Source organism: Populus euphratica, unplaced genomic scaffold (genome assembly GCF_000495115.2).
Source record: "Populus euphratica unplaced genomic scaffold, PopEup_1.0 scaffold1553.1, whole genome shotgun sequence".
Lineage (NCBI taxonomy): Eukaryota > Viridiplantae > Streptophyta > Magnoliopsida > Malpighiales > Salicaceae > Populus > Populus euphratica.
In genome coordinates, this window is record NW_011501367.1 from 25,419 (window position 1) to 45,682 (window position 20,264).

The 20,264-nt window shown below is 29.9% G+C and overlaps 1 protein-coding gene across 2 annotated transcripts; it reads left to right on the forward strand.

Moving 5' to 3' along the window:
* Positions 1-896: 896 nt before the first annotated feature.
* On the forward strand, positions 897-3,885 carry LOC105117768 (glycine-rich protein 2-like). 2 transcript variants are annotated; one of them, XM_011015527.1, is made up of 2 exons: positions 897-1,927; positions 3,545-3,885. In XM_011015527.1, the coding sequence occupies exon 1, from the start codon at positions 1,273-1,275 to the stop codon at positions 1,843-1,845; it is 573 nt and encodes a 190-aa protein (XP_011013829.1). In that variant the 5' UTR covers positions 897-1,272; the 3' UTR covers positions 1,846-1,927; positions 3,545-3,885. The 2 variants fall into 2 exon arrangements, 1 of the variants encoding a protein (XP_011013829.1); XR_840807.1 differs by lacking the exon at positions 897-1,927 and adding an exon at positions 2,560-3,445.
* The last annotated feature ends 16,379 nt before the right edge of the window (positions 3,886-20,264 follow it).

Below are 20,264 nucleotides of genomic sequence, written 5' to 3' on the forward strand. Positions count from 1 at the left end.
TTTGTATTTTGTACAAATATACATGTATGTTTTGCAAAATTCTTCATCTACGTTTTCACATTTCAATAAAGTATGTTCTATCACATTGCATAGTAATGAGTTTGCACCATTAAATACTTCTTCATGACTTCTTAGTTACTTTCAATGCTAAAAACAATGCAAGTGATATCTTTCATATTTATATGGATTTAAATATCTATATCCATCTAGATATGCAACATCAATCAAATAATATTTCTTTGGGACAACAAAGGCTTTATAGTTTGCTTTGATTTGCTTTTTATGAGGTTATTACTATCTTATGATCTAAATTACGAGTTTTACAAGTTAATCGAGATTGGTTTAGATCAATCTAATATATCATCTAATATGTCACAAACTCAATAGTTAAAAAAGGTTTCATTCAAATACTGAGTTTTGTGTTCATTACTTTTTTATTTTATTTCTAGAAAATATGTTTTTGATGACCTCATAATTTTTTTTTTTATATTTTTAAAAAATAATCTACATGTTTCTGATGACCTCATATTTTTTTTTATATTTTTAAAAAATAATCTAGCTTGTGGCATAGCATGTGCTAAGGATCTAGTGCATGCTATTTATCATCGAATTATTTGATTTTATTTGGGTTTATTTTAAGTAAGATTTATTGTTTTTAAGGTTTGTTTGGGTAAAAAAGGAGATATAAGTTGCATTCTACCTTTAAAGGCTTATGTGAACAAAAAAGAAAATTTCAGGATTTAAAGAAAGCATTTGCATGATATATTTTAGAATTTGTCCAGTGAAATTATGTATATACCAAATGTTACTTTCAAATAAATCTTATAGTTTCAAAACAACAAGAAGACATAGGAAACAATACATTTAATTAAAAGTCGCAGCACTCTTTCCATTTAATTTTAAAAAATTGATACTTGAATCAAAATCGACTCTCCGTATGTAACTGGGGGCTATTTTTGAGGTTTCACTAAACGCAAACAGAAACAGGCACAAACGGATAGATTTATAAAAGATCTGATATGAGTAGTCAAACATAAATGGGACAAACTGCTAAATCCTCAACAACCGTACGATACCAATCTAATCCACTCCACACCATCCGATCTCTCATCCACTGGGTCCCCCGCCTAACAAACTCAAAACGTCCCCGAGCTCTGACACTCATAAACACCAGGTACACGCCATACCACACTCACGTAAACACTGCGTTAAGCCATTGAAATACTCAAACCAACTCCAGAACCTTCTAGCTTCTTCTAGAAGCTCATTTCAATGGCTGAGACCAAGAGATCCACTGGCAACGTCAAGTGGTTCAGTGCACAGAAAGGTTTTGGCTTCATAGCTCCCGACGACGGCGGCGAGGATCTGTTTGTCCACCAGACCTCGATCCAATCCGACGGCTTCCGGACCCTCTCCGACGGACAGCCTGTTGAGTTCTCCGTTGATTCAGAAGAAGACGGCCGCACCAAGGCCGTTGATGTCGTAGGCGCCTCCAGATCTCGCCGTCCTCCTCGTGGAGGTCGCGGTGGCGGGAGGGGGTACTACGGCGGAAGAGGACGAGGTGGCGGCGGTTTTGGAAGAGGTGGCCGTTCAAATGGTGGAGGTTATGGAGGCGGAGGATATGGCGCTGGCGGGGGTGGTGGCGATCGTGCTTGTTTTAATTGCGGACGGTACGGTCATTTAGCGAGGGATTGTTATCAGGGTAGCGGTGGTGGTGGGATATATGGTGGCGGTGGAAGAAGAGGATATTCTGGTGGTGGTGGTGGAGGTAGAGGTGGAGGATGCTACAATTGTGGCGAGGAAGGGCATTTTGCGAGAGACTGTCCTAATACTGATAACAAGTGAGAGAATGTGAGTGGTTTCAGTTAATGGTGACACGAGCGCGGTGGTTGTGAATAATTCTTTTGTGGATTGTTGCCTTTTCAAGGTTTGGTGATTGCTTCTCTCCTCTCTCTCGCTGTTTTTTTTTTTTTTAAAGGATGCAAACCAGCATAGAAGATGGAGCAGAATCGCTTTCTGTTCTAATTGTTTTTTTTTATATATATAATTTGGTAATGTTGGCGATTGTTTGCATAAGATATAGCTCCATTTCTTTTTTCATCGGTTATTGTTTAACATGAAACTGATTACATTTTACCTGTTTTATATGAGATTAATTATTTTTTCTACAGTTACTTGAATTGTTATGATATTAGTAAATTTGGTAATGTTGCTCAGGTCCAAGTAAACTTTAATTTCAAATCTGAATAGATATTATCAAGATTGGGGCATGAATGTGATGGCCACTATTTAAAAGTGATGGCATGCTTTTTTGTATTTTTCGGTTTCATTCAGTTTTATATGTGGATACTATAGCAATATTTATCTTAATACCAAGAATTTCATACGTGTTTGGTGAATGGATGTGTGTGTGTGTGTGTGTGTATTCCCATTAATCTATGGCTAGAATTCTTGTAATCTTATCTGAAGTTTGTTAGCCTATGAAAGGTTGAAATTGTATTTGTTAAGATTGGAATCCTCTGGGGCTAGACCAGCCACTCCCTGAAGAGTCTTGTGCGTGTTCTGTCTTCTGAAATGCAAATTTAACCTCATGTTATTATTCATTCAAATCTATATTGAGTGGAAAATATTGTCCTACCTGTCTCAAATTATTGCTCTTTCAAAACTCGGAGCTTTTTTATGTTTCACTCCTAGTTTTGATGCATTCTCAAGTAATTCTCTTAGCTCACAAGCACCACTTGGCTTTTTCTTAATTGTTTGTGGTTTGAGGTTTTTTTAAAGATGCAATAATCCTCGCCATAAGTGTATCTTTGAATATCTGAAAAATTATGCTGTCATTATTAGCATTGCAGGTGTCATAGCCACAGAACAAAAGGCATCCTTTCAATTCTGCTGTATTAATGGGTATAGCTTGTCGATCAATTTTGCTTAGTGCCATATCTCATGACTTCGGTGATCAGACATGTGTTCAATCTATATTACAAGTTATTTAGCCACTTGGTGTCTTATTGTTTTTGGTGATTTGTTGTGTTATTGATATCAAGTTCTATGATATCTGAGTATTTGGACTTCGGATGAAATGTGCATTATGCTTTGTATGAAACACTAGGATGATGTTTCTTTAAATGATGATTCATGCAAGGATTGACATACGAGCAGCATGTTCCAAAGTTTTGATGTTGGTTTATAGATCTGTAACGGGTATGGCAGATCCTAATTTCTCTTGTCCTCTCCTCCAACCCCCCATAATTTTTCTTCGGGGGAACCTTGGTTAATGGTTAGCAACTTAGCATGCAGGCCTGTCCTGGTTGGTTATCTTTGAAGAAATCCCCAAGTTTAGTAGCATGCCTAGCATGTCATTTCCACTCCATTAAAGACACTCCTTGGATGATCGGAGTTCTCTTTTGGGCTCACTGGGTATTTTTGTTGATCGTTGGCTATAATTGTACGGTTCTTGCTTTTCATTGATTAAGTTACTCTGTGATGAATCTTCTAGCTCTCACGGATAAGTATCTGATCTTCCTGTCCTGAGTTGATTTTTCAGAAATCTTTCTGGTTATGCAACGTCATGTTGCCAGTTCAGTTCTTCTACATGTCTAACCAGGGGCAACTTGATTTCTATTGTCATAGAAAACCTCAAGATCATATATTCAGAGAATTCCCCCATATCAAGGTCTTCAAGATGCGAAGGTTTTACTTGCCTTTATCTTCACTTGTTTGGCTCTAGTTTGAGTAATTTGAGCTTTGTAGATACACATGTACTTTTCCAGCATGTAATTTACATGTAAATGAGCGGATACGTCAATGTAACTTTAGAATGTTTTAGGAGGATCGCGTAGCCATAGAGCATTGATATGAGATGAGAAAAGGAATTGGTACTTTTTTTAGCCTCTTTAATCTGTGTGTTAGGAATGGCCAGCAAGCTACCTGCACGCGGAAGAAGTAACATAAAAAAGAGATGATCCCAAGAGTTCATGGGCACATAGTTGTTTTAAGTTATTACAACATGATACACGGAGAGATTGCAATTGAGGTAGCTGACGCATAAATGGAAAAATAAATAACGAACAGTTGCCAAGAGGCAGAAACCTAGAACCATGCCAACGGAGCCATTCACGCCAGAATTCCTTATTCATTGCGATAGAACGAGTCGAAAGTCATTTATCAGATGGTAGATATAATCGTTTTGACTATCAGCTTCATATCATCCAAAACAAAATGAAATGCATATGGGAGGCTTGCTAGTTATAAAAACAAAAAACCTATGTTACGTATGCCTTGATTTAATAATGAATTTATAATTTTACGTTTAAAAATAACACAAAGAACTATCTTTAAGGGTACAATATTTTTTTTGCTTGGTTCATTTTTCATTCCAAATTGTTTGGGGCATTTTGATTTTTTTTTATATTTTTACAGTAAAATCACTTTACTTTTCTAGGAAGAAAAAAAAAACATTTAATTATGGTGTAGGAGCTTTTTGGTATCAAAATTTTAAAAGCTTGACTATAAAAGCTTATTTTTAGATTCACAATGATATTTTTTGTAATATTTTTTTTGTACTAGATGTGGTATTTTTATATAAAAAAAGTTATTGATGCATGCATGGGTTGCTCAACTACCTTTAAATAGCAAGTTCAATTGTCGATGGTGGTCTAAACTATTTTTTCACCATGTGATTCAATCCCTCTCAACCTTCTCTTTCTTGCTGTGTGGTGCGTGTGATCAATAGACTTTTAATGCGGTGCTAACGATTTTCTTTTATCTTTCCTCCTAGAAGCTCTTGCCTAACCCTCTAAATTTGCAGATTAGCCCTTTAAGTTTTTTATTTTGTTCCTTTTTTTCCCAATTTGTTTTATTTTAATTAATTTCTAAAATTTGATTTTATTTTCAATTTATCCTCTTTTAATTTATTAATCTATCCTTATTCTTTTATTTTTATTTTTTATTTAAAATAGTATTTTAATTTGTTTTTTTTCTCAATTTAACCCTCCATTTTTTTCTTTTTCTTTCATATTTGATGTCCATTCTTTTTATTGTTTTTTTTTGGGTGAGATTTTTAAATTGTGATTTTTTTCTAATTTTATCATTCAACTTTAAATTGGTTGAGAATTGAACCCAAGTTTATGATTTTATAAGTTGCGAATATGGAATATTAACTCAGGTTTAAAGGATTCATCTGAATCAATTAATATGGATTGAAATAGTTTACTATTTTTTCATACACAAACTTTTACACTCATCCTTCTTCAATTATTGTGGATTAACTATTTTTTAGTTTGTGACACTCGAACCTTTTACACAATTATTATTTTGATAATTATCTTGAACATAAAAAATGTGATAATTTTTTTTATCCTTATCCAAAAATTATTTTCCTTTTTTATTTATTTATGATGCAACCCTATCATTATATAATATTCATCTTACAAAAGATTTTTCAACACTTTGGTATAATCAATTTGTATCCACATTGTATCATCAACTACTTATATAGAGGTTTATTTAATACCAAAAAAACTAAGCAAGTAAACATTTGGTATCTTTATTGAAGAGTAAAAAAGAATGTACTTACAAAATTCCATAATATATAGCACACACATTAAGTATATTTGCATTTATTTAGTTCAATAACTTTTTCTTAGTTGTATAAACAAACACATCAATATAAAACTATACATGTGCAAAATTGTTACCAAAATATATCTATGATTATAAGGACAATCTCAAATGTTGGCAATCCTTTTACAAGTGTATTCATTATTCATGTTATTCTTTGTTTACATAAAATTTCCTCTTTGTTGTTTTCTTCCATAGTATCCTTTGATAGAACCCCTAAATCTTATTCCATCATGTTAGTCTTGTTGATACTTGTATTAACATTAACTCTTTTAGATTACATATATAATATATTCTTATCATTCTTCATTTTAAGAAACTTAAAATCAGAATTTTCTCATATTTATTCATAATATTTATCTTGCTTTTCAAAGCATACACTATCACATTTATTTATTTCATCTAATGATCACACTTTATATTAAAATTGATCAATATCACTACCTTATCTTTGTATTTTAACTTATAAATGAGTTTGGATTTATTAATCCAAATAAATGCTTATGACTTGTGCTTTAATTATATTTATGGACTCATTAAACTCATTATTTATTTATCTCATATTTAAGTCATATTTTTTGGTTTATTTGATTCATTTTTATACTCAAAACTCATATTCTACATCATATATATTCTTCAATATATTTTGGTACCCATAACATGCTTTATAACAATTATGTTCATCTACTCATTTTCATCTTGACATCTCATGCTTTATTTTATTTATGCATTCATGATTTCATTTCAACAGTTTTAAACGCTCATTTAATTAATATAAATAATTGTATTCCTCAAACCTAATCTCATATCCATAACTCATCATTTAAGCTAGTCATATTCAGCGATCCATTTTAATATTTGGGGTCTTAATTTGAATTAATCAACCTTCATTAATTAACCTTATATTTATAACTTATACTATTTATTATTTATACACTAATCGACTCATCTTGATAATTTATAACTTTTTATTTTGCACCATTCATATTCCTCACTTAATTTAAAATACTTACAACTCAAAGTGCAAACCATAATAACCTTGCCATTATGATCCATTTAAAATTTTACATATTAGGTCTGTTGTTGCAACCAATATAAAGTTCTACACAAATATCCCACCTTCACAATTGATTTAATTTCCATACATTAATCCTATCATTGCATTGTTGCAGTCAATTTGAATTTTACTTATTAATTTTCTTGTTATAGTTAATTCAAATCTTACTTATTGAATTCACCATTGTGGTCTATATAAATCTCACACATTAATATTATTGTCATTAAAACACACTCCTTTCATCTTATTTTCCCTTCTTGATGGCAAGTTTTCACTGAATAATATTTTCCTACTCTATATATGATATTCATATAATGTATTTTCTGTTATGAATAGTTTGTAAACAATGCATATAATTTTCTTCACATTCATTACACGAACAATCAATTAATTAAAAAAAAAGATAAAATAGTGATCTTTACAACAATTTTCATATTTCACCTATTAACCCTCCCTGAAAGCAATTTATTCTTGAAATTATATTATCCAGCCCCAAAAACAATCCTTTCTTGAAATTCTATTATCCTGCCCTAGAGGCAATCCATTTTTGGAATTCTAATATCTCATCATAAAGGCATAATTCATTTGATATCATTCCTTATCCGAAGGCATAATTCATTCTTTCATTCCAGAAACACAATCCAATCATTCTCATTCCATTTCATAACTATAACATGATATAAAAATTTCAAAATTATAAGTAAAGTTGTACTGAATTTAAAAGAATAAGGTGTCGAGTACCTACCAAGTCCTCTTGTCAAATGTGCTTCTCATGTCAAAGGTCCAGTTTCCAAACCTATAACATAATATATATATATATATATTCAAAATTTTATTGGTTCTTAACATCTCATAATTATCAATTTTCCTCATTAACCTTACCCATCTAACATTTTTTTGCCATTTCATTTTAGTTATTTTTCGCAATCCTTACCATGCCATTATCGTGTTCTTATATAAGGTACCACACCTTTATTAATTTTTCTTTATACCAAGCTTTTTTCCATTAATTGTTTCCCAAACTTCTCTAATTACAAAAAAATAGCAACACTAACTAAATTTTCTTCTCTTTTTTTTTTGTTCATTCAACCAACATTCACAATTTATTTTAACTATTATTCCCAATCATAAATGATAATACAACATACAAACTTAATTAGTCAAATCATATACAATATAGAACCTTTTCTCCCTAAATATGGTTGGCCCTAACCTTAGCAAATTTTCTATTTTCTTCTTTTATTCTGTTACATTTCTTATATCTCATTCATTTTTCCAAAATCAAACCTATATGTCTATTTGGTTAATATAATTCCATAGCAAGGTTCTTACTAAACTTTCATAATTATCATTATCTTCCATTAGATGTTACAAATACCCAACTCATTTAACTAAAAACTCATTATAACATAATTTTTCATTCATACATATGACATAACTTCACAAGTTTAAACCAATTTCTACTCCTCCTCTTATCCTAAATCTGGCTAGCCTTAAATGCTGAGGTTATTATTATTTTTTTATTTTATAATCATGTCTAGTTTACATCTCTCCTAAGCTAACTTAACCCATTTACTTAAAAACACCAATTTTTTTCATCATTTCTCTAGAATCCTAGAATCAACATATTTGAGGGCTCTTCATTTATTCCTTATAAAAACTATCAAAACTATGAAATAAATAGTAGAGGACATCTTACCAAGCAAGTTTGAGTTCAATTTGTGGTTTTATTAGCAAACTTTTATTCTTCTCCTTCTTTTTCCTTCACACTTCTAGCTTCTCTCTCATCCTCTCTACTCTCAAAACCATCCCTTACCATCTCTATATTCATTTATGTTTGCTTCTCCTTCGTTGATTACATAAAACTTTTCCCCTCAATCTCACCATTTGAAAGGACACGAATATGGCTTTGGAGAAGAAATTAACATGTGAAGAACCTCTCTCTTTGTTATGCTGGTTGTTGGCCTTAAGAGAAAGAAATGAATGAGTTTTTAGATTATTTACCATAATGCCATTACTCATTTTCTTATGTGTTATTTGTATGTAATTTACCTACCCATCAGTACTTGTTTATACTGTTTTATGCCTAAATTCTTTGATATTGCTAGTCTAATTCTCAATGGTAATTTAATTTATTTTTTTTCTTTCAATACTTATATCTCTTACTTAAAAATAATCAATGTCATCTATCTATTTTTTTAACCTAATTTTCATTATCTAACATAATTTTACGATTGGATTCATTAATCCAAATTGTATTTTACCTACATATATAGATTCCTTAATCTCATTTGTCCACTTAGCTTGACACTTTGATCTTCTTTATAGATTTATTTAGCCTATAAGTAATAGTTTTTTTATTTTTAATTATCATTTCACAATTGAAAATTACCATATCTAGCACTAGTTTATTAATTTTAGGCCAGGAATTATATAGTTGATCGAGGTTACTACTATTTTTTTATATCTTTTTTACATAGTTAAATTACTAGAGTACCCTTAAAAGCAAAACAACACTTAACTTAGGTCTAGGTTTTTTTTTTTTTAATTTCACTCTTAAAGCTTGACTTAATTGGCTTATTCATAATCTTATAGGGATTTTGGTATTTTAATTAATGTCAATAATAATTAAAAAAAGCTATATTTTTATTTCATTCTTCAATATTGGATTGGTTGGGAAGTAGACTTCATTAGTGATTTTTTTCCTTGCTTTGTATAGGGTTATCATAGTCTCAAACAAACATCTATTTTAGGGTTGATCCTTCAAATTATGAGCATCTATTTTTTATCATATAATTAAATATTTTTTTTAAAAACCATATTATTAAACTCAATTGAGTTCATAAATCGAGTTGTGGCATGACTAAAGTTATTCACCATGTTGTTGTCTTAATACTTAAAAAGATATTTTCATTTAAGTTTTTAATACATATAGTCATACTTTTACCATTCATTAGGTTGCCTTTGAACCCAAGAAATCAAATTATTCATATTAGGTAACTCTGATATAGTTTAATTGAAAACTTATGTTAGACAAGGAGTCAAGTTGAGAAGTTTCAATATTTACCCGCTTGTATGGATTTGATGATATTTCTAAAGAATTTCCCACACTCTTAATATTCCTTTTTAGGTTTAAAGAAAGTTGGTTCGGCCTGTAGTAGAGCACAAAAAAATAAACTAGTTTTTATCTTATGACACGTCATTTGAACATAAAATGTTTCATTTTGATTAGTGAAAAAATCTTGGTTAAGTTATATTTAATAATTGATATTTTAGAAAAACACATTAGAAACATAATTTTAAAAATAAAGCCTGTAAATAAAATGTATACACACATATTGGTTGATGTATTACTAACAAATCTTCTTTACATCATATCATTTCTTTTGCTTAACTATATATTCACAATCACCTCTATTATCCTTCCATCCTCCTAAAGTACACTTTCTTCTTGAACAATGCATTCATCATTCCATATAAATCCAAACTTGTTCGATAAATTCATTTTTTATATCAAATTTTAATAAAAGTTTTGAGCATAAAACAAATATTAATAGCTACTTCATAACCAACAAATTTCTATACATTTTTTTCTTTCTTTTATATCCTCAATCTATTCTAGAAGCATAACCTTTATGATCACCCTTTTAGCCATCATCAACATGATAGATTAATATGTTCACAATGGATTGTTTGTTGTAATTGAATGATAGTCATTGACAATAAATATTGCCCTTTTCCATATGGTAAATGCATAACCTTTATGATTACTCTTTTATTGGAGAAGCATAACCTTTATGATCACCTTTTTAGTCATCATCAACATGATATATTAATATGTTCATAATGGATTGTTTGTTGTAATTGAATGATAGTTATTGACAATAAATATTGCCCTTTTCCATATGGTAAATGCTGGTTATAGTTCCTTGATCTCATGATTTGGCTTTTTTGAATATGTTTCTTCTTAAAGAGATCATGCAATTGTTAGTTTTATATGTTATGTAGTCAATTAATTAGTTACACATAGTATTATTATATTCATGTAAATATATATTTATTATTTAAAGGTTTAATTTATCTTTAATATTCATATAATATTATATCAGTGAATCTAATATTTGATTTATAAATCTATAGTAAAGATAAAATTCATGAGAAAAAACGCTTTATAAAGAAAATTATAAAGTTGTTATAATTATGAGATTCATATTGCATCAAAATATTGTTTTTAAAATGTTCCTAGTTAATGCTCTCTTAAATATTGGATATTTATCAGAGTTAGAAAAGACTAATACATATTATTTTAAGGACTTGGTTGAGTTAATTTTTAAAATTGCCTTGAATTAATATATAGATATTATTGTTACTCATTTTTTAGCTCCACGTGTTGGAGATGGTGTATATCCCTCTTGAACCAAATGCAGGAGTTTAGTTCGTGATTGTTGAAAAATTAACAAAAATACAGAAGAAAAAATGTTTTTTATACCCTATTTGAGCTGTTTTTTGCCCTCTTTATCCTTCTCCTTTGCTGCCAAAATCATTAGGCTTGTTATTACTCATTTTTGGGCTCCACGTGCTGAAGATGGCGTGTATAACTTTTGAATTGAGTGCAGGAGTTTAGCTCATATTTGCTAGAAGATTGACAATAGTAGAGAAGAAATAAATGTTTTTGAACCTTATGTAAGTTGTTTTCTGTACTCTTTATCCTCCCCCTTTATTGCTAAAATCATCAGGTTTCTTAAACTGATTAAGAGTCTTCATAATGCTAAATTCATTTTTGTTTTACCTGGTCTTTAAGGTTAGATAAATCCTTTAGAATTTGCACTAAAAAAACCGATTCTACTGTTGTCGTAATTTTTTGTTCCAATTTAGGCTTTAATTTTAACATGGTTTCGTGCAATATCTGACAATCTTAGCTATATTCTATCACTTATAACATGTTAAAGAATTGACCAACACCTTTATTAGGTCATAAGGCTCATTGTTCTTATGGTAGACTCTCAATCAAATTGGGATGCTCAGCATTGTCAGTTTTCTAAATTAGATCAGGAAATTGTTTTGACTAATCAAGTTGTGGTCATATTCTTTTCTTCAAAACAAACTTATCTCATTCTGAACCCTTCATAAAAGTTGTAAACTTGTACAAATAGATTAATTTAGGTTTTTGAATCTCTTGATTTTATATTTGAAGCTCAAGATATTTCTAATATCTAATGAGAAAGTAAAGAATTCTACCGCGAGAAGGATTCTAACCCGAGTTTTGCATTAAAGAATCTGCTTTTATCATAATTTTGTTATTTAATCTCCTTAGGTCAGACCCTTAGTTATATTTGAGATGTTGGACATTGGTAGTTTCCGAATTAGAACAGGAAATTATTTTGACCAACCAAGTTGCGGCCAAAGTCTGCTCTTCAAAACAAATTCATCTCATATTGGATCCTTGATGAAAGTTGTAGTTCTATAAGTGTATATGAATTTGGGTTTTTGAATGACCTAATTTTGATAATAAAAGGTCAAGATATTTCCTTTTAAAATTAAGCATGAAAGCAAAGAATCCTGCCATGAGAAGGTTTCCAGCCGAGTTTTGTTGCAATTTTATTCTTTAAAATGATTTTATCTAACTTTGGATCCTTCATGAAAGTTATAGTTCTATACGTGTAAATGAATTTGGGTATTTGAATCTCCTGATTTTGATATCAGAAGCTCAAGATATTCTAATATTAATATCTACTATGAAAGTAGAGAATCCTGTAGCGAGAAGGGTTTAGCCCAAGTTCATTAGTCTGATTCGAGGGATTATAGGCCAATTTGAAGGATTTTTTTAGACCAAGGACTGAATTAAAAAGTGCTAAAATAAGGGATTTAATTGAAGATGAAATTAAAAGGAAATTTGTTGGGATTGGATCATTATAAAATGACAGGAATTCTACCACGTCGGATAAGAAAATAAGACTTTGTAGCATACACCCCTCCCCATTTCCTTTTTCTTTGCATAACCTTCCCCGTCTGATTTCTTTTCTTTTTTCCATAGCTTCCTGCTAGTTTTCATAATTCTCTCGCTTGATTTTGGAGTTGAAGATCATTTTTTTGTTTAGTTTTAATTTATAGGTGACAATAACTTTTTACAGCTATAAAATGACATGAATAGAGGAACCTCACCAACATATAATGACTGGGATGATGTGTTAATATTGGAAAGAAATCATTGGAATTATCAGAATATCAAGCAAAATATTCTTGTTTTCTATTTTGTTTTATTTGATCACCTGAGATTACATCATATAATTAATATAATATTCATTTTCTAATAAGAGTTGTGTATAAACTATTTATATGCTGCCTTTGCTGACCTAAAGAGAGGAGAGAAACAGGGTGGAGAGACACAGGAAAAACAAGGAGAAAGAAAAGGGGCTTTTCTTTGATACTGGGAAACGAAAAAAAAAACCTTTACCGGAACATGAAAGAAAGAAAAACAAATATAGAGCAGAGAAGAGGAAACATAGAGGATGAAAAAAAAAGGAAATAGAGAAAAAAAAAGAGAGTCAAAAAAGAGAAAAAAAGAGAGAAGAAACAAGTGAAATCCGCAGCATATAAAAATGAAGCTCTGTTGCTAAACACTAACAGAAACTTTCTTCTGTCAAAACTAGAGAGACTTGTAGAAATGAGGTAGATTTGCAATATATAGAGAAGGAATTTCACTGCTAAACCTTGACAAAAATGATCGTTTGTTTTTGTATTTCATCTTCTGCATCCAAAACTAGTGAGACTTGAAGGTATAAGTCTCAACTTTCTCCTTACTGCATATAAATCTAATTGTTTTGATGTTTTAAAAAACTAGTTTTTCTTCTGGCTTTGCACCTTTTTTTTTTTTTTGCTATACAATGAATGTTTGTCTTCTGTTTCCTTTTATGGCTTTGAGCTTAGACAATTATTTATGTTAGAGTTTACGGGTTCCTTGGTTTTTTTCCTCCTTCTCTAGTGTATAAGGAACTATGAGGGGCTGGTATTAGCCCATTCATCTGTTTGGGTTTTTCTTTTCTACTTTATAATCTGGGATGGGATATCTTTGCTCCTAAATAAAGTTTTAGTCTGGAAAAGGAATTTGAAATACGGGGAAACCCTTTTGCAGTTGCAGCAATCTTTTGGGCAGATCCTGGGAGGAACACGTTTTTCTCTTGTCTATTGAATGATAACATTTGCATTACTGTTTAAGTGAATTATAATTCACTTGAATAGTAATTGAATTTGATTTTGGGGTTTAACAATAAACCAAATTTTATTTGAGAAAGGTTAGCTTTGAGAGGCTATCTTTGTTTTTCTTTTTTTTTATGATTTTTTTTTCTTGCAAAATTTTGAGAATATATGTATATGCACATGGTTTGTCGTCCTTAATTGTGATTAACTGTGATGCTTGGGTTTTCTAAAAAAAGTATAGAAATATTTCCTTGTATGTTGCCTACGGCCAATACCCTAACATATTTTGATTTTTTTTTTTTAAGAAATATTCAAAGTTTAAAAGAAAATATGTTTTAGCATGCATTTTACAAACACAAATTATTTTCTTGCATTTTGAATTTTACAACATGTTTGTAAATTTCAAAGGGTGTTGGTCAATATTTTGAAAATATAAAAATCTTATTTTTGAAGAATTTAACTTTATTCACCATTAATATTTGGATAAAGAAATCCCAAAGGGATTAATATCCAAAATATTATCGGGAATATTTAGCTATTATTCACTGTTAATATTTGGATAAAAAACCCTAAGTGGTAAATATCCAAAATATTTTTGTAAAAATAATAAGTCATTACACATCATTGAAAGAAGTCTCGATTATAATTGGGGATATTTCAAATTTTGACTCCATAGTTTATGAGTTGTGAAAGTATAAAATACCAAGGCAAAAAAGGGCTTTTAAAGCACCTTGAATTTTTTTAGGTTTATAACTTTTTTTTTCGTTCCTCTTTCCTGTAATTTATGAGTTGCAAACACTTGAAATAATAAGAAAACAATAAGCTCTTAAACATATTGAATCTCCTTCGATTTCTATCTTACCTATCTCATAAATCATAGATTATAAATTTAGTTTGAATTAAATACATATTTCAAGAGATCTAAGAGTGTGATCCATATTGACCAAGAGTTTTTTTTTTTTTTTAAGACTTTGAGTCCAAGTTTATTCATCATAGTAAATTTATCCTAGAAAAACTTATGGGATTAGAAAACACCAACACCATAACAATTATAAGGTAAACTAAACACTAAGCAATTTACCTTAGGTAGAGCGTACTAGGGGTGATAATACCTTCCCTTTATGCAACCAGTCACTTGCTTTAGAATCTCTAAAAGACTAGTTAGATTTTCTAGTAACAATAATACTAGGTGGCGACTCTCTTATTCATAAAAAACAAAAAAACCCGAAATCAATTCCCCGCTTCAGGGAGGGTTGTCATACATCACGTTCCGCATGAGGGTGCAACAAATATTATTCACATGCCCTATTATGTGGACAAATGACAACATTAGAACTAACAACACGAGTTCTAAGGATCACCAAACCTTTAAGCTCATCTTCACACACTCATATGCTGACTTTTGAACTCCTCACAAGCGTTGTCATAAATGAACCTATAAATACACTCAAATAACAAAATGACAACTCAATTAAAGAAACAAAAATCATATCTTGGGCATACAAGTCTAATCATGCATAAACCTAGATATGAAAACTAGCAAACAAAGTCTTTATATGGTTACAATATAAAGATTTTAAGGGTAAACGATGGATTCATGATATATGCCTAAAACACTAAGCTAAGATATAGAGCATAAGACATCGTTTATAACCAGAAAATAAAGCATTAGGTATGGTATGAGTCTAAAATATAATATGTTAAAGTGTAGATTCAAGTTCACATACCATATTCTGGCTCAATTACACTACATGGATAAAAGCTTTATTGGATCCAAGAGGGGTAACATGACTTTCAAGAAATATACACATACATTTTTATCTTCTTCGACATTTTCTACAACTCCTGAATAGCTTTTAAGGCTTCATTTATCTTACAATTTTTTTAACTTAAGCATTAGATAATCTTCAATACCTAATATGAGACTTGTTTTACATGTGCTCATGATTTCTAGCTAGCTATCACCACGTATAATAGCTTATTTACATTATCTTAACTCATTACTAGTTTTAAAAATATGTTGATTTTTTAGATTTTTTTTAAACATTGTCTTTTTTCCTTTCCTTGCTCCTTATCTTTGTTGTATTTTTTGTTTACCTTTATTATCATGGTGGTTTTGACTCTTGTAAGGCATTAGGGTTCCTATTTATACAAACATGAAAAAAACAACATTACAAATATCAAGTTATTCTTTTTTTTTTTGTTAAAAGGAAAAGAAAGATATAAAAGTTAATTTAAAAAAAAGCCGTCCAACTGCATATTCATACCAATTTACAAAGATGGAAATTTTTGCATAAAGTTCTTACCAATTTTAAAGTGTTTTGGTGAATGAATCACAAATCTTTTTTGATTTGTGACTTACTAACCTTATGGCTATGATTTGTGACTTATTAACCTTATGGCTATGATAATAATTTAATTATATGTTTTGACGATAACATAAACATTGAATATAATAAAACATTTTTTTAATATAGTTTTGATATATACATATCACACTATTAATATCATATTTCAAATGGCACTAAACTTGTTTACAACACCTTATAATACTCACATAACCTTAAAAAACCCATAAAAACCAAAGAAAACTAAGAAAAGACCAAAATATAAAAAATAGGACAAAATCTTGATAATAGCGAAAACAGTCTCATCATTTTGGAAACGGTAAGGTAGTAACCAAAATGGTCAAACCATTTCTCAAATTGGTCTAGCCATTTTGAGTACATTTTTGAAAAATTTCCAAAAACTCTTGGGGTTCTTCATAACTATCTAACCAATTTTTCCAACAGGCAAAAAACTGTGTCTAATGGCTATATTCTTTTACATGCTTATAAATAGCATTTTACTTGCCAAAAATAACTGTGGAACTCCTAAGGAAAAAAATCTAATCATACTTTGTCTAAAAAACAAGATATAACACCCTTGTTTCACTTGTAATCATCTAGAAATAAGGTTAGGTGTAAATTGATAAAATCCTCATAAAGAGCTTAATTGTTATTTCAATCAACTTTACTAGAAGAGTATATTGTAGAAAGTGTAAGTGATACTTTAAATACTTGGTAAAGTCTTCTTGATTCAAAATTATGAGTAGTTCAATACTTATTCTTCAACAAGTATTAGTGATAGGTTTTCTAGTTTTTAACATGTAAAAATATTAGGGATAATATTTTGATTTTAAGACTTTAAAAGGATTGGGTTTGATATTGCACCCACAAAAGATCATGTAATGGTTTGGTCTCACTCGTTAAAAAGATCAATGTGTGATAGTTCAACTCATGAATGAAAGTTCAAAAAGAGGAGCAAGTGGTTTACCGAACCTCTATAAATCTTGGTGCAATCTTTCTAAACTCTCACTCTTTAATTATCATATTTATATTTTTTATTACTTCTATATTTGGTTGAATGTTTAAAATTGAATGTTATGAGATAAAAAGTTTTAAATTTATAGTTTTATCTTGCATACCTAATTCATCTCCTCTTAGGTATTTGTGTTGCCTCAATCCTAGAACAAAATGACCAACCCCAAAACAATATATCAAATAGTTCAAAATATAGATAGATTGATGACAAAAAAAAGTAATTAAAATAACATTTTGTCTTATTACTTTTAATTCCAATTTCAATTTTAAATACTAACACAAACAATAACATGAACAATCAATCTAATCAAATAACCTTTAATTTCAAATATTAACACAAACAATAAGAAGAACAATTAATTTCATTAAACACTTTTCATTTTGAACCTCTTCCTCTATGTCCAAATTCTTGTATTCAAGAAAGAGTTGAATTCTCATTAGTAGATGTCCACACAATGTCTTTAAGGGCTAGTCTCAGCTCTTTACTATAGAATTGGTTAAACTACAAAGTGTCTATATTATCTTTCTTCACCTATACCATAAAAAATGATGGTGTGACAACAAAAATATCAATTGAAATAGCCAACCTCTCTTTCCTAGCCCTTTCTTGCCCTTGCAATCTTGCTTTATAATCACTCTTCTAGAAATTGAAATTATCTTCTGTTACGATGTCGCGGTCGCACAAATTAATTACCCTAGCTTAAAACACAACACACAAGATAATATAGAGCAAACAGGAGGTTGACCCCATGAGAAAGGTTCAAGTTAGATTTTTATGCTAGATGATATGCAACTTGGGGCGGTTTTGGATGCTATCTAAGCTTAAGCAAAAGAAATTAGAAAACTATCACGAGAAATTAAATAAAATTAGAAAATTATCAAGAGAACAAACCTTAATCGCAAGCACACATTCACCTACAAAAATCAGAACTGATTATAGAAATGAAAAATCATTTTATATTCTGAATATCTATCTCTTTTTAATATTGGTTAGTTAACAGATCCACCGTATAACTAACCTTAACCATCAAACAACCACAGTATCCGCATTAGTAATTTAATTCAATGGCAGCCTTTAGATCTAGATAAGTTGATTATTCAATAAAATATAACTGTATGTAGTTTATGTTTGATTTGATTGAATGTTCTCCCTAAGATTAATAACATAGATCCGCCACAATTATTAAACTCAGTTGCTTCACAAGTTCATACCACAACTCCAGTTTTGATATCAAACTTAGCAATAGATTGTCTATAATAATAACTTAGAGTTCGTACTAGCAATTAAAATAAACAATCATAGAAAAAATAAACATATTCATCATATAAACTGAAAAGAAAAGGTAAAATAAATCTCACAGTTCTTGAAATCTGATGGTTTCCGTATCCTTGCAACCAAAAAAAAGTGTTTAGCCTTGTATGTTTGTTGAACAACTCATCAAAAAGAAGGAAGAAGGTATAATTTTGAGTTTCTTAAAGGAGGGGGTATTTTGAGTTCTCTTCTCTCATTCTTTTTAAATCCTAGAAAACCCTAGTCTCTATTTTATAAAATAGTCCTCTCTTAAGTAGATAGTTTATATTTAAGTACTTCAATAACTATTTTCCTAAAAAAGGAGAAATAACCTTGCATGAAATTTTCAAGCTTTGACTTAAAGGAGCTAAACTGCTGAAATAAAAACTTGGATATCGGTTTAGATGTTTCAGAATGTAATTTTAACTCATTTTTTTAGGAAACTTGTTTGTTGGCAGAATTCAGTTATCATCTTTAAAAAAATCATATCTCCCTCATATGACATCATTTTTTGCTGAAAATTTGAGCATTTATATAATTTGAGTCAGGAATCCAAAAAAAATTGATTTTGTATCAATTGGATGTTTGTAACCCCAGATATTCAAGTCGGAATGGCTGAAGGTCAATACCAACAAATTGTGAGATTTGACTTTGAAAGTTGCAATTTCCATGCTCTTTCTTATTTTATTTTCTTGCCTTAAATGTCTAGAAAGGTATGAATGTTAGCTTTTTAATGCCACTAAAATCACTTCATTTTGACTTTTAGAGCTGATGCTCTGTATAAAATATCGACTGAAGGTCAAATCTACGAATTACCTCAAATTTACTCCTTCTTGCATCTTTTCATCCAAAAGTACCTTCAAAACATAAAACAAAAAATATCAAGGTATTTTATATATAAAATATAGGCAAAACACTGCTTAAATATAGGTAAAACTATCGAATAATATCATTACGTCATCTTCCTTTCCCACCTCTTCAAGTCTTGAAATGAAACTGCTTCTAAGCCTTGTTACAACAAATCCCAGCTCCTCTTTTTCCATTACCAGAAATGTACCTAAAACTAATGAAATTACCTATGGCATAATTTCATATATAAGTTACAGTGATAATTATGACAGTTATTTCGTCTGTAATTCCATCAATATATACAAACTGAATTACAAATGGAATATATATAATTTAAAAAAAGTGGTTTGATGACGTGTAAGTTTTTGTATGTGATTTTACCAACAAACTTATTGAGGGATTTAAAATGAAATCTCTGTACAGTGATGTGACCAATTCACAGTTAGAATTACCGGTGATTCCATAAGCAAAACTTAATATATCACCACTCTACTGACCCTCTCCTCCCCTATTTCTCCTTCTCCTTTCTCATCCCAACTCTCCCCTCCCAAACTACAAACAACCACCCCCTAAAAATATTCCTCTTTTCTTAACACAAGTCATATTTCTTTAAGTTTTGTGATCACAACTTCCGTGTTCTGATTTATCGTGGATTTATCACTTTTTGTAAGTAAATCTTTCTTTTGTTAATTTTAACATTTAAATGTCAATTTTATTATTTTTTATTATATGTATTTTGTTAGCTTATGTACATGTTTTATTGTTATTTCTCAAATAAACTTGTAGAGTGAATGTATAATTTTGTATTTGTTATGGTTTGTTTTAGATTTTTTAAAATTATATATGTTTGTAAATTGTTGAAACCTTGTAGTGAATTTGAAGTTGACTA

Bases quoted from the DNA above. Each gene is read 5' to 3' on its own strand.
- LOC105117768 (XM_011015527.1), top strand. From the start codon at position 1,273: ATGGCTGAGACCAAGAGATCCACTGGCAACGTCAAGTGGTTCAGTGCA.